Here is a 21,155-nt window from a genome sequence, read left to right as displayed (position 1 = left end):
TTGCCCTGGCCGGGTTGGCTCAGTGGACAGAGCGTCGGCCTGCGGACCAAAGAGTCACGGGTTTGATTCCAGTCAAGAGCACATGCCTGGGTTGTGGGCTCAATCCCCAGTGGGGGGAGTGCAGGAGGCAGCCGATCAATAATTCTCTCTCATCATTGATGTTTCTATCTCTCTCCCTTCCTCTCTGAAATCAATAAAAATATATATTTTTAAAAAGGATAGTTTAAGGGACCTCTGGGACATCAAACATAACAACTTTCACAACATAGGGGTCCCAGAGGAGAAGAGAGAGAGAAAAGGATTGAAAACCTATTTAAAGAAATAATGGCTGAAACTTCCCTAACCTGGCAAAGAAAATAGACTTACAAGTCCAGGCAGCACAGAGAGTCCCAAACAGGAGGAAACCAAAGAGGCTGCACCAAGACACAACGTATTTAAAATGCCGAAGGTTAGAGACAGAGAGAACTGTGAAGGGTAGCAAAAGCCAGCAGTCAGTTAGTTACCTGCGAGGGAGCTCCCATACCACTGTCAGCTGGTTCCTCCGCAGGGACTCTGCAGGCCAGAAGGGACTGGCAGGTGGCATTCAGTGATGAACAGCAAGGACCTACAGCTGAGGTTACCCCGCAAGGGCATCGTTAAGGAGAGAGCGCGTTTCCTGGATAGGAAAAAGCTAAGAGTTCATCACCACTAACAAGCATTACAAAAGATGTTAAAGGAGCTTGTTTAGGTAGAAAAAAAAAAAGATCAAAATATATGAATAAGAAAATATAGGAGCGGGAAAAAACCTCATGACAAAGGCAAACACTTGGTAAGTAGGGAATCAAACGATTAAAGCTAGTGCAAAGACTAAAGTAGAAAGATCCAGTATGAATACAATAAATAATAAGAAATAAAAAAGATCAATAAAACCAAGAGCTGGTTCTATGAAAAGATAAACAAAATTGATAAATGTTTAGCCAGATACATCAAGAAAAAAGAGAGAGCCCCGCCCCCCCCCCCCCCCCCCCGCTGAAAAATAAAATCAGAAATGAAAGAGGAGAAATGGCAGAAATACAAAGGATTATAAGAAACTATTACAAACAGGTATATGCCAATAAACTGGACAACCTAGAACAAATGGATCAGTTCCTGGAAATATACATACAATCTTCCCAAAACTGACTCAAAAAGAAACAGAAAACCTGAACAGACTACTCGTCATGAAACCAAATCAGTAATAAAAAACAAACCAGCAAACCAGATGTCTTCACCGGTGAATTCCACGGAACGTTCAAGGAACACTATCCTCCAACTCTCCCAATAAAACGGAAGAGGAGGGAGCGTCACAAATTCATTTCACGAGGCCACCATCACCCTGACTCCCCAGCCAGACAGACTACAAAGCAATAAAGCCACATGCCAACATCCCTGATGAACATAGATGCAAAACCCTCCACAAAATATCAGCAACCCAAATCCAGCAACACGTTGATAGGATAATACACCGTGACCAAGTGGGGTTTATTCCCGAGATACAAGGTTGGTTCAATATTCAGATCAATGAACGTGATACACCACGTAAATAAAATGACGGACAAGCATTATAGCACTAGATGCGGAGAAAGCATGTGGCAAAATCCATCACCCATTACGATAAAGGCTCTCAGCACAGTGGGGGTAGAGGGAACGTACGTCGACATAATAAAGGCCATCTATGACAAACCCACATATATGGGCCTGGTAACTTTTTTATATGGGCAAAGACAACAAATGAAAAACACACAAATGAGAATACATCAAATTAAAAAGCTTTCACATCACAAAGAAAACCATCACCGAAACAAAAGACAACGTACTGAATGGGAGGAGATATTTGCAGATGGTGTATCTGATAATGGGTCAATATCCAAATTTATCCAGAACTCGCATAGCTCAACATAAAAACAAAAAGCAAACCCAAACAATGCAATTTAAAAAAAGGGCAGAGGACCCGTGTAGACGCTTCTCCAAAGAGGACACCCAGATGGCCAACAGACACATGAAAAGACGCTCCAAGTCTCTAACCATCAGAGAGATTCCAGTCAAAACCACGCCCGTCAGAACGGCTGCCGTCAATAATCCGCAGACAAGTGCGGGGGAGGGCGCGGAGAAAGGGACCGCGTGCGCTGCTGGTGGGAGGCAGACCGTGCAGCCGCTGTGGGAAACAGTATGGAGATTCCTCAGAAAATTAAAAATAGAACAGCCATGTGACCCAGCAATTCCACTTCTGGGAATATGTCTGAAGAAAACCTAAATGCTGCTTTGAAAAGATACACGCACCCCTCTGTTCACTGCAGCAAAATTGACAACAGCCAAGGTACGGAGGCGACCTGGGTGTCGTGGACAGACGAGTGGCTAAAACAGCGGAGGTGCGTGAACACGACGGAACGCACGCTCCGTGAAAAGGAATGGAATCTTGCCGTCTGACAACAGGGCTGGGCCCAGAGCAGCGGTTCTCAACCTTCCTGATGCCGCGGCCCTTTAATACAGTTCCTCATGTTGTGGTGACCCCCAACCATAAAATTATTTTCGTTGCTACTTCATAACTGTCATGTTGCTACTGTTATGAATCGCCATGTAAATATCTGATATGCAGGATCGTCTTAGGCGACCCCTGTGAAAGGGTCGTTTGACCCCCAAAGGGGTCTCGACCCACAGGTTGAGAACCGCTGGCCTAGCGGGTAACATGTGAAGTGAAATAAGTCAGACGGGGAAAGACAAACACTGCACGATATCGCTTATATGTGGAAGGTAAAAAGTAACATGAATGAACAAAACAGACACAAACTTATAGACACAGAGAAAAGCTGTTAGTTGCACGATGGGAGGGAGCTGGGGGGGTGAGTGCAAAGGGGAAGGGATTGAAACGTACAAATGGCGGTGGTGAGGCCAGTGGCGGATGTGAGCACAGCAGGAACACGGTGAGGGACCCCGCAGCAGCTGTGTGCGCCCGAGGTGCTGCGCTTACGGGGCAACCGCTTCGCAATTACGGGGAGTCTAACCACGTGCAGTACACCTGCCGCTGCGGGATACTGTGCGTCACCTCTGCTTGAAAAGTAAATTCTAAGAAAGAATATGCTACATAGGAATAGACCACACAAAACGTTCAGATGAATAACTTTAAAATCGCTTAGAACGCTGTTACTTTAAGACAATCTATTCGGTTCTAATCTCTGGGTCAGGACCAGGACCTTTGATAGTAAACTGGGGTGTGTGATATGAGGTGTCAGCAAATCCAGCCTTCACTCGGGACACACAGAGGGTCAAGGGGCCGAGTGGTTACGATGACGACAAAGTCCACTCGCTGACAGGCCCGGCGACACACACACTCTGACATTTTCCCGGCCACCTGCTTCCTCCCGAGGGACTGGCTCCGGGGCAGGTGGGGAGGACGTGCCCGGGTGCCACGTGCCCACAAAAGCCCCGTCCGCTGGCCTATCGGCACAGTGACTGTTCCCAGAGCCCGCTCCGTGACCCCGTTTGCAAATCCGATGGTGCATCTGCGCTGGCTTAGGAGCCCAGGGCCGCAGCCTCTGCCCCGCTCGCCCTACGGGGAGCCAGCCGGTCCCTCGGGACCACGGTACCTGCTCGCCCCTCACCGAGCTGAGGGGAGGCGTCAGCGTGGGGCGTTCCACCCCGTTCGAAGCTTTCAGGAGGGAAAAGCGGCCCCACCCCCCCTCTGCCCTGGTCTCTGCCCTGGTCTCTGCCCTGGTCGCTGCCATGGCTCTGGGGCGGGGCTGGCCCGGACAGTTGCTGGCTGTGAGCGGGAGGCTGGGCCCACCAGCCTCATCACATCTGGTGCCCCTGCCCGGACGGCGTCACGGCGGCTGCCAGGGGGGAGCTGTGGCTCTGCCCGTCACGGTCACGTGGGAGAACTGCACACGCAGCTGTGACAGCTGAGCCGCTCCAGGACGGCGCATGGCGGGGCCCTGCTCTGGACGCGGCGGCAGCCTTTCCGCCGAGGTGCCGACTGCTGCCTGGAGCACGTGTGTGACTGCGCCCCTGAGCGGGGGCGCGTGAACATGGTCTTAGACCAGGGGTGGGCAAACTTTTTGACTCGAGGGCCACAATGGGTTCTTAAACTGGACCGGAGGGCCGGAACAAAAGCATGGATGGAGTGTTTGTGTGAACTAATATAAATTCAAAGTAAACATCATTACATAAAAGGGTACGGTCTTTTTTTTTTTTTAGTTTTATTCATTTCAAATGGGCCGGATCCGGCCCGCGGGCTGTAGTTTGCCCACGGCTGTCCTAGAGGATCTCGACCCAACGAGTGTGAGAGGCTGGGAGGGCCCGGCCGCAAGGACCACGCGAGAGAGACGGGCCGGGCCTGTGTGTTTATTGGGTGAAGGGCGGGAGGAGGCCCCTCCCCGGGTACCTAGCAGGTGGAGCGGACCACGGGCCGGAGTTCCGTTCCCTCTTGGTTCCTCGTGGAGCCCCCGGCGCCCTGCGGCCCCTCGCGGAGCGATCTGTTCATCCTCTTCACAAAACTCTGCAAGCAGGAGGGCGCGTGGGCCAGGGCTGTGGCCTGCGTACGCTTGGCAACCATGTACTTGGCCACACCACTTTGGGGAATTGAATCCTTAAGAAGTTCCCCCAGCCTGGCCGGGTGGCTCGGCTGGTTGGGCATCGTCCCATGCACTGAGGATCACAGGTTCGCTCTCCTGTCGGGCACAGGCCTGGGACTGTGGGCTCGATACCCGGGGGCGGGGGGCGGGGGGCAGGGGCAGCCGACGAAGTTCTGCTCTCACAGGACGTTCCCCTCTCACATCAATGTCTCTCTCCCCCCCCCTTCTTCCTTCCCTCCCTCTCCCTTCCTCTCTCTAAAAATCTTTTTTAAAAAGTGTCCCCTATTGAATTAAAATACTGGGGGGAGGGGGGTAGATTTCCAAGTGGATTTTAAGTCAGAAGAGTGGGAACCAGAACAAGAAGCCCTGCCCGAGTCCTGCCGCCTCCGGAGCGTCTCCCGCGACTGCGGACACGTGACTCCACGGGCGCCTCCTGTTCGCGTGGAGACTGAGGACACATCGTTACAGACACGGAGGGGCCCGCGCAGAGGGGCTGCGCCTGCTGCTCTTAGAAGCGAAGGGGCTTTAACGCCTACGTTTTATGGTGACAGAACGAAAGAGGATTATCCGGACGCCACTGGCCCCGACAGCGGGAGAGATGAGACGCCCCAGCTGTCCAAAGGCCCGTCTGCAGGGACGAGCGGGGACAGCTGCCGGGGCCGCCCGGTTAGCACAGGGCCGGGGATGGCAGACCCGCCGCCACCCGGCCAGACGGAGCCTTCACTGAGCGACGGCCCCTGACCGACTGAGGGGGTGGCGGGCGCTCGGGTGCAAAATGCTTTGGGAAAAGATCAACTGCTAAACCCCAAACATCCGAGAGGCCAGACCGAGCCATTAGCACCCACGGGGCTCGGACACAAGGCGTCCCCCTGCAGCCAGGGCCATGGGTCAGTGTTAATGTGAGCACCCATGGGGCTCGGACACGAGGCGTCCCCCTGCAGCCAGGGCCGTGGGTCAGTGTTAACGTGAGCACCCATGGGGCTGGGACATGAGGCGTCCCCCCTGCAGCCAGGGCCGTGGGTCAGTGTTAACGTGCAGCCTCGCTCCTCTCCAGGGGTCTCAACTGGCCGGCTGAGTGGGAGCTCAGAGAAACCCCCCCTTCCCCCCAGCAGAGGAGACACAGGCTGCCTGTCCCGGAGGGAGGCCGAGGCTCCCACGCCATGAGCGTGCAGATGGCCGAAGAAGCGTGGTGTGTGCTCACCAACAGCTCGTGGTCCATGAAGTAGGGCTTTCCGGGCGAGCCGTCGTTCGTGTGCAGGTCGGCAGCCAAGCACAGCAGCAGGGCACCCAGCACGGTCTCATACACGGACAGGAAACTGTGCGCCACCAGGTAGGCGAGGGCGGCGGCCAGGAGCAGCGGCACGGCCCACACCTGCAGCGTGCGGTGGTAGTTAAAGGCCATCAGCCCTCCGAACACGGTCAGACACGCCACCAGCACCTGTTGAAGCAAGAGTGCGCTCATGTCCTCAGAAGCTGTGGGAGCACGTCAGAAAACCTCTCAGTCACTGCAGTTTCACACGTGTGTGCGTGCATGTGGGACTGTGTACGTGCATGTGGGACTGTGTGTGTGCGTGTGGGACTGCATGTGTGCGTGTGGGACTGTGTACGTGCATGTGGGACTGTGTACGTGCGTGTGGGACTGTGTACGTGCGTCGGGGACTGTGTGCGGGGCTGTGTGTGGGAGGGGAGGCCGTGCATGTGTGTGACTGTGTGTGCGTGCAGGACTGCGTATGTATGTGTGCATGTGGGACTGTGTGTGTGTGCATGTGACTGCATGTGTGCGTGTGGGACTGTGTGTGACTGCGTATGTGCGTGCAGGACTGCATGTGTGCATGTGGGACTGTGTGTGTGTGCATGTGACTGCATGTGTGCGTGTGGGACTGTGTGTGACTGCGTATGTGCGTGCAGGACTGCATGTGTGCATGTGGGACTGTGTGTGTGTGCATGTGACTGCATGTGTGCGTGTGGGACTGTGTGTGCATGTGGGACTGCATGTGTGCGTATGGGACTGCGTGTGTGTGTGGGGGGGCGACTGTGGGTGCCCTCGGCCAAGCACGCACGTCAGAACCGCTGGGACAATGAAGGGGATGAGAACACGAAGCTGTGACAGGGAGCAGCCGAGGAGGAGGGAGGGGGCTGTACTTCCATCCCATCGGCGCCTCGTCCGCATTTATCTGGGGCCCTGGGGCCTCACTCTCACCCCGCAGTGCGCCCCTCACGATAAACTCTTCATAAGCGCCCCTTGCCCGTGGCGGTGATGGTCCGGAGCAGGCACTGCCCTTAGTACACGGTCACTTGCGCCCGAGGACTGGGCGGAGGGCTCCCCGTGCAGCGGGGAGGGACGGGTCATCGGCCCTGTCCACAGGCAGAGGTTCCATTTCCCGGGCAGGACGAGGCCAGGTGGCACCCAATTCTTCAACAGACACAGCGCGGCCGCTGGAGTCCGCGTGCCCTCGGCATCCGCGCCGGCGGACCTGACGTCTGAGCGGCACTTGGTTGAACACACACAGTCACCGGTGTCCACAGGCGCGGGCGGCTCTGGGCCACTACGGGCTGGTCACGGGAGACGAGGGAAACGGGCTGCTCCCCGAGGTAAATGAGAGGCGCGCCTGCCTCAGGGGGAGCCTCGGCCCACAGAACGTCTGGGAACGTAGTCATGAGAGAGCATGTCGCCCGCAGCCCCGAGCTGACGCCTGCCGTCGCGCCCGTTCGAGTGCCGCCCCAGCCTCGGTGGCCGGCGGCTCTGAAGGCGGCACAGGCCACAGCGGAGCTTCTGCGGCGACCGCCGCACGGAGCCTCTCGGCCGGGCGGAGCCTAACGTATGTGCGCGTCGCACCCACCAGCTGGGCCCAGGCGTGTCGTGGCGTGTCATGGCGTGTTGTGGCATGTCACTGACCACAGCTCACCAGGACAGCGATGCAGAGAGACCAATGCTAAAACCCCCAAACATCGGAGAGGCCTGACCGAGCCATCGGCCCCCACAGGCTCGCACGGGGATGCGGCCCCCTCGCAGCCAGGGCCGCGGGTCGGGGCTAATGTGCGGCCCACCACGGAGGCGGACACGCTACGGGAGCAGCCCCGGGCCCCCACAAGGGAGCCGAGGCCTTGTTCAGTGTGGCCCCGGGGCTGGGGACCAAACGCAGAGAGGAGGCAGGGCGTCCACCTTCGGGGGAGCAAGAGAGGCGCTCACTCGCCCAGCCCTGCTGCAGGGCTGCGCTTCGGGCCCCGCCCCGTGCCCGTCTATTATTTTGGGGACACGCCTCACCTTGCCTAGGAAGACAATGAAGTCCCCGAAGCAGCTGACCGACGTGAAACGACTCGAGTTCTCGGACAAGAGCCTGAGCGCGTCCTTCGCGGACGTACAGAACTCTGTCCCGTTGATGGCCGTGGCCGCGTACGCGTTCTGGAACGACAGACGGCGGTCAGAAAGATGATGCGCCTCGTGCCCGGTCTCAGGACAATGTGAGGTCGGCTAAGAACGTCCCCGAAGAACACCGGTCACGGGGCACCCGTAGCACATCCTGTCGCTGTGACGTCTCAGATTTCAGTTCGCACAGAGCGGCAGCAAACAGAAAGGTAAATAAGCACTTGGGGTCAGTAGGGTGGCTAGAGCATCGCACTACACACACATCAGCCCAGCTAGTGTGGCTCAGTGGTTGAGCATCGACCTATGAACCAGGAGGTGAGGGTTCGATTCCCAGTCAGGGCACAGGCCAGGTTGTGGGCTCCATCCCCAGTGTGGGGCGTGCAGGAGGCAGCCGATCCGTGACTCTCTCTCATCATTGATGTTTCTCTCTCTCTCTCCCTCTCCCTTCCTCTCTGAAATCAATAAAAGTAAATTTTTTAAAGCATACAGGAATGAGGGGCGAGGAATTATGCTGTGACGCCCTGCAGAGTCTGAGGGCAGGAGAGGAAGTTGAGTGCCGGACACAAAGCAGCCCCTGGTGGCTGGTGAGCTGCCCCCAAGGCCCGTGGGGCCGGAATCAGTGAGGCTGGGCCAGGGCGTCACCCCTTCCCGGGAGACCACGCCCTGGGAGGGAACTGAGCGCCCTGCAGATTCAGGATTCACACCCATTCTAGTGGTCATTTTAACCTGCAATAAATATAATTTCCATGGTGGGGACTGGTAAGTATCATACTATTTCTAATATTTTGCTTTTATAAATAACTATGCAATGGCCATCTTCACTTCCTGATTTTGGACCATTTCTTTAAGATAAACTTCCAGAAGAGGGATCACTAAGTCAAAGGGAGTGTGTGCGCGTGTGCATGTGTGTGTGTGTGTGTGTGCATGCGCGTGTGCATGTGTGCGCATGTGTGTTGTGTATGTGTGCGCGTTCACGTGAGGTGGTTTCTTGGGTCATTTTTCCAAGCACCTTCCCTTGTGACGACATGATCATTTCAAAAGCACCTGTTCCTACATCTCCCTTCAAACCTCCACCAGCACCGCGTGCGCGGCCGCTCCAGCGAGGGAGGAACCGGTCGCTTTCCTGGGACCACACACGACCTGCTTGGTGTCGGCCGCGCTCTGGGCTTGGACGAAGGATGAGCGTTTCCTCTCCTGACACAGGAGCCGTCACACGGCCCCTTAGCAACGTCGCCAGGAGGCCACCACAGGGTTCCCCACAGCCACTCAGCCCACAGCCTGCTGCCCGTGCGACGGTAACAGCGGCAACAGGTAAAGCCAGGGGGCGGACCTGCCCACCCCCTCAGCGAACTCCCCCCTCAGCACAGCGGAGGGAGGCTGGCCCGCCCACCGCCCCCCGGCACCTGCTGTCGGAGGGACGTTCTCAGTGAGACGGCAGGGGCGGCCCCAGAAACACCTTGGAGGGGCCCACACCCTCCTGGGCCGACGCAGAGGGAACCTGTGCATCGCTGGCCTGTGAAACCCCGCTGGCAGCCAGTAGGAGCTGACCCCCACGGTGGGGGGGACCCACGCCTGGTGCAGGGAGGCCCAAACTCACTCGCTCGCCACTTAACGAAGCAGCTTCAATCACCCCCAGTTCCCAGAGCCTCTGACCGGTCATCACTCCTGAGAACAGGTCGGGGGAGGGGAGAGCGGCATAACCGTCCTTTTATGGACGGAAACCAGGATCAAGCACCTCTGCAGCCGCCGCACCCCCCCCCCCCCCCCCCCCCCGCCCCGCCGTGAGCCCCAGCTCTCCCCCTGGACGCTGGGACGTCACTGCCCATCTTCACCGGAACAGAGGCGTCGGCACCGGCTCCGCAGCCAGTCTCTGGGCTCAGATCCCAGCCCCGCAGCGGACCTGCTGGCTGCCTGGGGGATGGGGGGGCAATGATCTCACCCCTCAGACCTCAGCCCCCTCCCCCAGGGAGTTACAGCACCTGCCGCCCAGGGAGCTGGGAGGATGAAAGCCGAATCCCCATAAAACAGCCAGCAAAGCGCCTGGCGCCCAGCGTGGGAAGCGCGTCTCCTGGGGCATCAGTCACCGGCCTCGCAACACGACCTCACTTACCGCTGGGAAAGGGGCAGCTCTGCCCGCACCCAGGACAGGGAGGCCCCAGTCCCCCCACAGGGCCAGGAGGGGCAGGGCTTGCTCCCAGGCCACCCCCCGCTAGCGGCCCCGCTGCCCTCGGCCGCCACTGCCCGGCTAGCGGCCCTGGGCGAGAGCATGACCCCCCGACCCCCGCAAGGAGGAGGGGTGCTAAGGCGGCTTGGGGAAGAGGCCGTAGGGCCCCTCCTGAGCCCTGACCCTGGGACGTGCCCAGCAAGTGGGAGCGGGCGCCCGAGGGGCTGCTGAGTGGCGGCAGGAAATACCCCCCCCGCCCCCCCCCCCCCCCCCGCCCCCGGTCTGGGGCCGGACAAGCAGGTGCCTCCATTCCTTTCTATCTAAAGCGGCAGTAGCGCCCGCCGCGCGACAGCTGCTGTGGGCATTTGCCTGCCCAGGAACATGCCTCCACGCACACCATCCAGCAGCACACGGTGAGCTTCCTTCTCGGACCCCCGCACGTGGGTGTCCCGGCTCTCAGTGCCGGCCATCAGCTGCAGGCCCAGAATAGCACTGGGTGGGGGGGGGACTGTGGACTCGGGGCCACTGTGACCCCGAGAGGCAGCCGCACAGAGGCCCTGGGACGAGGCCACCTCCTGTGGCACGTCCGTTACCAAAAGAGCGGTGTCCCCCTAAGCACGGTCACCCCCCTTCCAGGACCCAGCCAGAGACGGGCACCACGGTCCACCTCTTCCCCTGGGAGGCCCCTGTGGCCACGGGGAGCGGACAGGAGAGGAGCCGCTGGGACCGGCAGGTGGTGTGGGATGAGCCCAATCCTGGCACAGAGAACACCGAGCCTTTGCGATTGATGGGGGGTCGGGGGGGGAACCCCATGGGGGCAGGGAGAGGCTCTGGGAGGCTCCCACCGAGGCTTGAAGACAGACCCGCCTGAGGTGAGCGAACAGAACGGCCCTGATGGGTCCAATCACCCGGCTCCCCTCACACGCCGCCCCTTGAGCCGCCCTTTAGGCTCCGGGAGAACAGAGGTGGAGAGCGCAGGGCTCACGCGGTAGGAGCGGCAGCGAGAGGTGCAGGTGAGGGCAGCGCAGCCGCTGGCAGGGCCCAGGGCCCCCCCTGGCGCCGGCATCGCCATGGCAGCCGGCGGTCTCCACGGAAGCCTGAGCCGGAGTGGAGTCCTCAGGACACGGAGGAGAACACCGTGTGGGGTCCTGCATCGCCCTCTCCTGAGCTGGGCGACACCCTGCGCTTTACGGTGGGCCACAGCCCTCAGCCGCGGGCGCGAGGAAGTTCCAGGGGCTTCGGCCACTGCCTGAGAGCTGGGGAGGGCACCCTGGAGCGTCCAGGCACTTTGGAGCCCCCGGGAAGTGTCCTGTGCCTCCCCCCGCCCCGCCTCCCACCGTGGGTTTCCAGGCATCGGAGCAGACAGGGAGAATTCCCACGAGGCCTGGCCCTGCTCTGGAGTCCCTGCTGCTCGCATCCCCGCCCCCATCGCGCCCGAGTTCAAAGGCTGGACAGAGCATGAGTAAGTGGCGGCTGGGTAGACAGATGTGTGAGGCGCACACCTGTAATTTCTCCAGGGAGACACACATCTGGTATTTACGATGCAGACAGAAGTGGGGAGCGATGTAGGGTTGCATCTCCTCCTCCCCCCGCTGCAAGGGAATGACTGCCGGCCTCAGCCTGGTGTCCCCAAAATGCAGCAGCTGCCGTAGCCTCCCTCCCAGGACCAGGGAGGGCAGGTGAGACTTTAAAGCAGCGACCAGCTCCTCGATGTTCCCTCAAGAAGACTGTCTGGGGCCCGGTCGTGTGGCTCAGTGGTGGAGCGTGGACCTGTGAGCCAGGAGGGCCCGGTCAGGGCACATGCCCCGTTTCAGGCTCGATCCCCCGTCGGGGGTGTGCAGGAGGCAGCCGGTCAATGTTGATGTGTTGATGTTTCTCTCTCTCAAATCAATTAAAAAAGAAGAAGAAGAAGAAGAGTGCTGGGTTCTGGTGAGAAATGGATATCTCTCCTTAGCACTGCTCAGTGCCTGCTGCACAAAACAAGAAAAACAAAATGGGCCTCTGCTCTTTTCAGTCTGGTTTCCAGAGAAATCTCCCCCTAGCAACTCACTCCAGTGCCAGGAAACTTTTCAAAAGGCCACATTCCTGGCCTCCCTTTCAGCTCCCTTTCCTTCCCCACTGCCAAGCGAGGCAGACGCAGCACTGACCACCATCGCCCAGCACCCCCCGGGAGCCTGGTCTTCCTTCCGCTCTGCTTCCCAGCATTCATTCCCACTGCAGGTGCTCTCCCCCGGCCATGTTCACGTCAATTCTTTTTCTTCCTCCTCCTCCTCTGCTTTCTCAATCACTTAACCCTCAGGCCGCCCAGCTGTGCCCAATCAGGAGGCACAAATCTGACCAATCAGACTGTGCAAATTTGGATTCCTCATTTGCATAGAAATGGACCCATCAGGGACCAGGCAGGACCTTTCTCTACAAGAGCCCAGCTCTCTCGTCTCCAGGTTTCCTACGGGCCTAGGTTCCCCCGTTTGTGCTGAGCCTTGGTTCCCCCTTTTGCGCTGGTGGGGGGAGGCGGGTGGCAGGGGAGGCGCGGGGCCAGGGCCACCTCTCCTCGCTCATCTCTCTCCCCCGACCGTCCACAGGGAGCCCTAGGCTTCCCCGGGCAGTTCCCACACTCGAGGGCAGAGGGTCATGGAAAGGCCCTGTGTTTACACACCACAGCCAGGGGAGGGCAACTCCACTCAGGCCACAGAGCCACAGGCCAACGTATTTGTCTTTTTTGTTAAAAAATATATTTTTATTGATTTCAGAGAGGAAGGGAGAGGGAGAGAGAGACACACATCAATGATGAGAGAGAATCATGGACCGGCTGCCTCCTGCACGCCCCACACGGGGGATCGAGTCTGCGACCCGGGCCTGTGCCCTGACCGGAATGGAACCTGGTTCACAGGCCGACGCACACCCACTGAGCCCCGCCGGCTGGGCCATATTTGCCTATTGGCGGTCCCACTCCTGTTGTCTTTCTAGTCCGCCCCCGCCTTCTCAGCCTTGCTTTTCCTGCACGCATGTCCCTTATCCCGGTACGTTTTCATAACACATCGCGGGTCTCTGTGGAGTAAGCGGAGTCTGGATGGTGCACAGCTCTGAGGGGGGAGGCGGGCCTAGTCCACAGTGACAGGCAGCCCCAGGCCCGGCTCCGCCCACTCCTCTGAAAGGTGCGGGGTCTCACTGAGTCATCCCTGCTGGCTCTCGGCAGCCCCAGTGGAAACAAAAGGCACTCCCGGGTCCTTAGGAAGAGCCTTAAAGATAGGGCTTGAGCACAGGAAGACTCCCCTCTCCCCCAACAATGAGAGGCGCTGTCGTGCCACTTAGGGGACGTAAACAAGGACGTCCAATCAGTGCTCACGTCTCTAGCGGAGAAGAGCTTGGCTAAGAGAGATTCTGTGGACGCTTAAATGAAAACAGCCTGCTCCCTCACAAAAACACAGCTTTGCATACACGTGAGGAAGGGCTATTAAAATCTCCTAGATTAGCGACAGAAACAAAACATATGCAAATTTCCTCAGTTTGAGAGACTCCAGAGAGAAAAAAACACCTGAAATTCAAACCATCACAGTGTGCAGCTTTTCTGACTTTTACAGGAATATATTTACAGCTTGAGCGGGAAAGGCAGGGAAATATATAGAGTCAGGGAGGCAGCTCTTCCTGTTTCAGGGAAATGACAGTCGCGGAGAAGACGCCGAGAACGAGCTGTCGCTGACAATCTCTGCCCCTTCCGCTTAGCTCTGAGAAGAGTGGCGCCTTTCTTTCCGAATTTGAAGAATGGCGCCAACGAGCTGTCCCCTTTAGGCCTGCGCGCCCAGCCCTCGGACGCCGGCAGCCCGCTGGCCCCCGCCGGAGCGAAGCACACTCTCCACATGTTTTAAATGGTTGGGAAAACAGATTTCTGGACACGTGAAGATTCTATGGAATTCAAACGTCGGTGCCCACAGGAAAGCTTCCCTGAACACACTCGGGCCGGCCACTTCCCTCCGTGCGTGGCTGCTCGCCCACGACCACGACCGCAGGGCCCAGAAGCCTAAAACAGTTACACGACCTGGCGCTTACAGACCTTGGCCTACAGGACGACCCCTGACCTCCGAGACGAGCCCACCCGCGGCCCCACTGCGCATCCCGGGCCGCGTGGAGACCTACCTGGTGGAGATGGCGCAGGTGTGTGTCCAGGCAGCAGAGGCAGCAGGAGCAGCACCTGAGCAGGCACCTGGACCAGGCGCTCCGCTGCGGGTCAGGAGCAGAAGGACAGAGTCAGGACCACTGGAGGGGAGGCGAGCGGCAGGCTCTGCGACTGCTTCTCCTGGAGCTCACACTCCTGGTGATGCCCTGCAGCGGCGCTCAGAGCGCGAGAAACCCCCTGCTGCACACGCCACGGCCACTGGTTATTATTGTTGTTGTTGTTGACGACCGAGGTGTCTCCCTCGTGGGCTCACCTGTTACCCCGCTGTCGCCCTCAACAGGAAGGGAAGTGGGTTTGCTCACATGTGCTATCAAAGGTAACCGCTAGCCCCTACTTCGAGTAAAAACCTCTCTCCCTTCACCTCCCTCCAGTGTCTTCAATGAGAGACTTTGCTTTTTCAAACCAGCTCAGCGTCGTGACAAATTCACACCCCGAAGTCAGTAAAACAAACTATGCTTTGCAGACACTAGTCCTGTGGTCGCACGAAAAAAAGATTCAAGTCTAACTTTTTTGGGAAATGACTCCGATAGTGAGACATTCAGGGCTGCATTTTAAGAGAGAAGTTAGTCCTGTGAGATGTCGCCTGGACTTGTGTGCAAGGCCAGCGGGAATCATTACAGAATCGCCCCCGGGGCCTGACAACGAGCCTGACACAGGCCTCTGGGAGGCCCAGGAGCTCCGGCCTTCGGTGGACATGCTCTCCTCCCAACGGCGATTCACTGGCAGGAAACTTGGAGACCTCCCAGCCTGGCCGCAGTGGGTGTGCCATTCACCCAGCGAGGACCACGCAGGGGCAGCCTGCAAGGCCCAGGAGCACGTCCTCCCGAGCCTGGGAAGGGACACATCGCTCAGAGGGAGTGCGGCCCTCGGTCCCCAGGGCCTGGGGGGGTGAGTGACCTTTCAGACCTCTGCCGGAGGACCAGCCTGACTTCTTTACAGTGAGGGACGGCTGCTGCCCTGGAGGGTAAGATGCTAGCAGCACAGGGAGGGGAGGCGAGGTGCCCGACTGCTCACTAACTCATGATTACACACACACACACACACACATGCATACATACAAACACACACAAAGAGGTATCTATATTTCTATATCTACATCTCTATCACTACATATACACACATACATACACATACATACAAATACATATCTGTATGTCTGTCTACATCTCTGTCTCTATCCACACACACACACACACACACACACATACATACACATACATATCTATATTTCTGTCTCTCTACATCTCTATCTATACACACACACACACACACACACACACTCTCGGCACAGGCCTCCCGGCACTGCCCCCCTGGCATGTGAAATATTCGGAGCTGAAGGCAGGCGAGACCCTGCGGGCTCACAAGAAACACTTACTCTCCCTTACAGAACTTGGATGCAGGCCTTGTCCATAGAGTGGCCACCAGAATAACATTTCCGGCCGATTTGTACGGCAGGACAGACGTCTCATTACTGCACACTGTTCCTCGCGTTTGCTGGCAGGGACCTCGTCCCCAGCTCAGCGGTCCTCTCCCCGCACTTCCCTGTCTCTCTCTGAACCTTGCACACATGTGATTAAATGGGGCCATTTTCTCTTGTTTGTCTGTCTCATGTCTATTTTTTTTAAATTATTTTAAAATTTATTAAATATTTTTTTATTGGTTTCAGAGAGAAAGGGAGAGGGAGAGAAACATTAATGATGAGAGAGAATCATGGATCAGCTGCCTCCTGCACGCCCCCCACTGGGGATCAAGCCCACAACCCGGGCCTGTGCCCTGACCGGGAATCGAACCGTGACCTCCTGGTTCACAGGTCGATGCTCAGCCCCTGAGCCACCCGGCCGGGCTCTGTCTATTTTCATTATGAGATCAGCGGCAGACGGAAGAATGTTTCTTCCCCCATAAATACACACGGGGCTGCAAATAGATTCTGTTCAAGACATCCTCCTCCGAGGCCCCGAAAACTGACGGATCAACTCCAAACGCAGGAGCCAGAGCAGCTGGATCCACCTGGAGGTGGAAACGCCTCTTTAATTCCCAAAATGGATGCATTCTCTCATCCCTCGAAATTCGGCCCTGAAAGTCTCACCATAGAATTTATTTCCCCTCAAAAAAGTTCAACATAACTCTTTTTTAACGTGGGCACATAACCAGTGCCCACAAAGCACCACTTCAACGGCGACACAAGGGGACACTGTGGCCAGGGCCGCGCCGCCCGCAGGTCCAGATCAGAACCTGGGCCACCCGACCTGGACCCCGCCCGACTCTCCTCTCCGGCGCTGGACTTAAACACACGGACAGGTCAGGGGCTGCCTGGAAGGCACAGAGGGTGACATTTCCCTGCTCGGCCAGCACAGGTCCCCAGGCCCAGCGGCCGGAGTCAGGTTTGTGAACTCTGACCCTGGCGGAGGCTGCGGGGGTGGGGGAGGGGGGGCGAGTGTCGGAGCAGAGCTGGGAAAGTCCCACCTGCCCTGCCTGTTGGCCAGGAACAGCCTGCGCACAGCTGTCCCCTGGAGCTCGGGTTCCACCGCCATTCACAGCCAACGGGCACGGAAACGCAGCCGGAGCAGCCGCACAAAGGCCCACAGTTCTCCGCTCTGGAGCCGAGATGTGGGTCATCTTGCCCATTTCTCTCTCTCTCTCTCTCTCTCTCTCTCTCTCTCTCTCTCTCTCTCTCACACACACACACACACATACACACACACACACACCAGTGACTCCCCACAGCGCCCTTTAGGAAACGCAAAAGGCAAGAAATACTTTAGCATTAAAACACAAATACTGTTCTAATCTTGTAGATCTTGTAGCGTATTTTTTTCCCTTTTAAAAAAAAAGCATCTAAATGTCCTTAAAAAATGGTTTAAATTTTCCTCGAAGAATTCCTCCCATTTGTTCAGCATTTAAACAAGAAGGGAAGCGCCCACTTGGAACTACCCCCCCTCCCCCGCTGTGTGGGTGGAAAAGCACAAACAGCGGATTGGGACAGAGTCTGCAGGGGGTGGGGTGGGGGAGGGCCCCCGGGCGGCCCTGCCGTCCTTGGCCTCACCTTGTCCTTCAGGGCCCTGGAAATGAACATGAGGGCGGCTCGTGGAACCCTCACCACGGTGATCAAAAGCGACCCTTTTGCCACTGTCCCTTGGTGGTAGCAGAGAAGGATGGAGAGAGACGACAGGATGGGGCGATGGGGAGGGTCCTGTTCATTCCTGGGGACAGGAGAAGAGGACAGTATTTTAAACCCCTGCTGAGAGGGGAGCCACCAACTCTGGTTCAGATGGGCGATGGCACTAATGGTGCCCGGCCCAGAGTGGGTGCCCAGCCCGGAGTGGGTGCCCGGCCCAGAGTGGGTGCCCGGCCCAGAGTGGGTGCCTGGTCTGGAGTGGGTGCCCGGCCCGGAGTGGGTGCCCGGCCCAGAGTGGGTGCCTGGTCTGGAGTGGGTGCCCGGCCTGGAGTGGGTGCCCGGCCTGGAGTGGGTGCCCGGCCTGGATGTAGGTGCCTGGCTGGGATGCGGGTGGCCAGCAGCGATGCAGAGCACGTGGCAACGTGTCCCTACACGTCGGCCGCTGAGGGAAAAGCATTTCCTGGGCTAAGATAACTCCTGTTGGTGACACTCAATGCCCTAAACCAGTGGTTCTTAACCTTCTGGCCCTTTAAATACAGTTCCTCATGTTGTGACCCAACCATAAAATTATTTTCGTTGCTACTTCATAACTGTAATGTTGCTACTGTTATGAATCGTAATGTAAATCCTGATATGCAGGATGGTCTTAGGCGACCCCTGTGAAAGGGCCGTTTGACCGCCAAAGGGGTCTCGACCCACAGGTTGAGAACCTCTGCTAAACAAACATAGAATAGAAAACTTTTTAAAACACTGGTGGGGCCCTGGCTGGTTTAGCTCAGTGGACAGAACATCGGCCTGTGGACTGAAGGGTCCCGGGTTCAATTCCCGTCAAGGGCACAGGCCTAGGTTGCAGGCTCGATCCCCAGTAGGGGGTGTGCAGGAGGCGGCCGATCCATGATTCTCTCTCATCATTGATGTTTCTCTCTCTTCTTCTCCCTTCCTCTCTGAAGTCAATAAAAATATATTAAGTAAATAAATAAAACACTGGTGGGTAAAAGAGACCAGGTTCCCTCTTTGCAGCAGCCACCCTTCCACCCGCCCTTTAGGCTGCCTGGTAATCTCGTCTTCATGTTCAGAAGTTCCACTGTAATCGTCTGCCAGGTATAATGGCACAGGGAACGCTGCCCGCCTGGCCGGGTGGTTAGAATCGCTCCGGAATCCGGGGACCGGGACCGTGGCCAGGGAGGGACGGGCTCTCCCCTGGCCGGCCGGCCGGGAAGTCTGGCTTCCGCACAGCCCCAGGCTCCTGACACCCAGCTGATCCCTCCTGCTCCCAGGGCTCCCGGTGGAGTCATTTCCGGGACGGACGTGTCCTGACAGGGCTCCCAGCAGGCGGAGCCCAGCTGCACAGGCAGGGGAAGGATAGCGGGGGCAGAGCCTCCCCCCAACCCTGAGGGTGAGACCAAGGCCAGCGCTGGGCGGCCCTCCCTGACAGGCCGGTTCCCGAGCCCGAGGCCCTTCCCAGAAGCCACTGCTCCGCCCGGGGAGGGGGGCCGCTGCCAGAGGCCTGCGGAGTCCAGGTTTTGAGGGCGCCTAGGCCTGCGAGAGGAAGGGGCGCGGCCGCGGTTTCCGGAGCTGGCAGAGGCGCGTTTTGCGGTCAGTCTTCCAGGAGGGAGAAGAGAGCGTGTTTAACTCCGCGTCCCGTCTGTCCCTCCGGGAGGAGGAAATGCAGGGAGCGACAGCTGATGGGAGCGCGGGGACCTGACCACAGAGAGCCAGGCCAGGGAGTCTGACACATTGCTCCCTGTCCTCGTTGTGTTTTGTTTTTTTTTTTTTTTAAAGAATGTTTACGTTCCCATTTAGGAGGTCTGTGTGCCTCAGGACTTCTCAGGAGCGGGCGCAGGGGCAGAGGGCACCCCTGCTTCCCGGCCGGGAGGGGCCCGGGGCCCAGCCGCTGTGCGCAGGCTTCCTGCCATTTCCTGATCCTCAGCCACGGACGCCACGCCGTGTACACCGCCCCGCCGTGAAATGCAGACTCAGCTCTCACAGGCCTCATTCTCCCACCCCCTCCCGCTCAGCACAATCACACTGCAGCTTCCAGTTAGAGTCCTTTTCCAGCTTCAGTGAGATTTAACCGTCGTGCAACACCATGATTGAGCGTCAATCTCTGGACCAGGAGGTCACGGTTCGATTCCCGGTCGGGGCACATGCCTGTGTTGCAGGCTTGATCCCCAGTGTGGGGCGTGCAGGAGGCAGCCGGTCCATGATTCTTTCTCATCACTGACGTTTCTATCTCTCTCTCCCTCTCCCTTCCTTTTTGAAATCAATAAAAAAATATTTTTAAAACAAACAAACAAACAAAACAAAAGAAACCCCAGCTGCTCTTCGTGGGCAGGAAGGAGGTGCCTGCTCAGCACATGAGGCATCCCCACTCCACTCTCCTCCCCCAGAAACTCCCTGTTATCTGCTCGCGTGGTCTGGGAGATCAGAGGGGGCTGGCCCAGCGGGGACTGAGCTTCCTGTCAGCGTCCTGGCCGGTGCCTGTCCTGGCCGGTCCTCTTTAGCCGGAGGTGTTACCATTGCCCCATGTGGAGAGTCGCCAGACAGGTCGGGTGAAGGTGCATGGGTGTGCGCATCCTCGGGCACCGTGAGGTCATGGGTGTGAACACTGCAGAGTCACGGGGAAGCACAGGCAGGAAGCCATTCGCTCGCACACACGGGAACAGGAGCTTTAGGTCATAGTTACACGCAGTTCCCTGAGGACGCAACGTGGTTCCCCGAGCGCACACTCTCCTCATTTATACCGGACCCCTTGGGTTTGCAGACGCCACTAAAGTGCGCCCCACACGGCCCAGGGTGCCCCACACGGCCCAGGGCGCCCCACGCGGCCCAGGGAGTCCCACACGGCCCAGGGCACCCCACACGGCCCAGTGAGTCCCACACAGCCCAGGGCACCCCACACGGCCCAGTGAGTCCCACACGGCCCAGGGCGCCCCACGCGGCCCAGTGAGTCCCACACGGCCCAGGGCGCCCCACGCGGCCCAGTGAGTCCCACACGGCCCAGGGCACCCCACACGGCCCAGTGAGTCCCACACGGCCCAGTGAGTCCCACACGGCCCAGGGCACCCCACACGGCCCAGTGAGTCCCACACGGCCCAGGGCGTCGCACGCGGCCCAGGGTGCCCCACACGGCCCAGGGCGCCCCACGCGGCCCAGGGCGCCCCACGTGGCCCAGGGCGAAGCTGGTGAGAAGGACACTCGCAGGAGGCCCTGCCTTCCAGCTCTCTCCCCTCCACACGGCCTGCATTTCCCCATCTGGCTTCCTGCTGGGTTTTCTATCTTAAAGAGCTTGGACCTGTGGCGGACGGAAGGGACACCATTTCCTTTCCCACCAAATAAGCGCCCAGGGTTTTGGCTTCGCGTAGCTCTTACCAGTCCCTTTGAAGGGGTCACGTCCAAACTGAAAAACTCCTGAGTCGCACAATGCGACGACACAAGCCAGCCAGCAGGGGCAGCAGGGGCAGCAGGGGCAGCAGGGGCAGCTGGACCTACCTGTTGAAGTAGCAGGCGGCCACGGCCCCCGCCACCGCCATCTGCTGGCAGGCGAGGATGAAGTCGCTGGTCCAGACGAGGCCCAGGAGGTGGTACCCCCACATGTAGCGGAGGCCCGAGAGAGGCTGGTACTCCACCCGTCCCCCTGCGGTGACCTGGGCCGCTCCTAAGGTTAGAGCACAGACATGCTTACACCAGCGCCATCCGAGCACCGACCCACAGGCCCACCTCTGCCCCCCACCCCTGGCCTCTGGCAT

General features: G+C 58.4%; 1 protein-coding gene across 1 annotated transcript in view; it reads right to left on the bottom strand.

Annotated features, from left to right (window-relative positions):
• Positions 1–4,214: 4,214 nt before the first annotated feature.
• SLC44A3 (solute carrier family 44 member 3) overlaps positions 4,215–21,155 on the bottom strand; it is a 30,508-nt gene continuing 13,567 nt past the window's right edge. The window contains exons 10-15 of the mRNA XM_070397397.1: positions 20,899–21,064; positions 17,335–17,491; positions 14,252–14,335; positions 7,852–7,989; positions 5,788–6,024; positions 4,215–4,510 (exon numbers count right to left, since the gene is read on the bottom strand). Of these exons, the coding sequence (XP_070253498.1) occupies positions 4,397–4,510; positions 5,788–6,024; positions 7,852–7,989; positions 14,252–14,335; positions 17,335–17,491; positions 20,899–21,064 (896 nt within the window). The 3' untranslated portion in view covers positions 4,215–4,396. The remainder of the gene's footprint in view (positions 4,511–5,787; positions 6,025–7,851; positions 7,990–14,251; positions 14,336–17,334; positions 17,492–20,898; positions 21,065–21,155) is intronic.

This window comes from Myotis yumanensis, unplaced genomic scaffold (assembly GCF_028538775.1).
Source record: "Myotis yumanensis isolate MYYU_CA2020_CCGP unplaced genomic scaffold, mMyoYum1.0.hap1 SCAF_17, whole genome shotgun sequence".
In the NCBI taxonomy this organism is placed as follows: Eukaryota; Metazoa; Chordata; class Mammalia; order Chiroptera; family Vespertilionidae; genus Myotis; species Myotis yumanensis.
The sequence above is the reverse complement of the archived record's forward strand: the minus strand, read 5'-3'. Positions and strand labels throughout refer to the sequence as shown.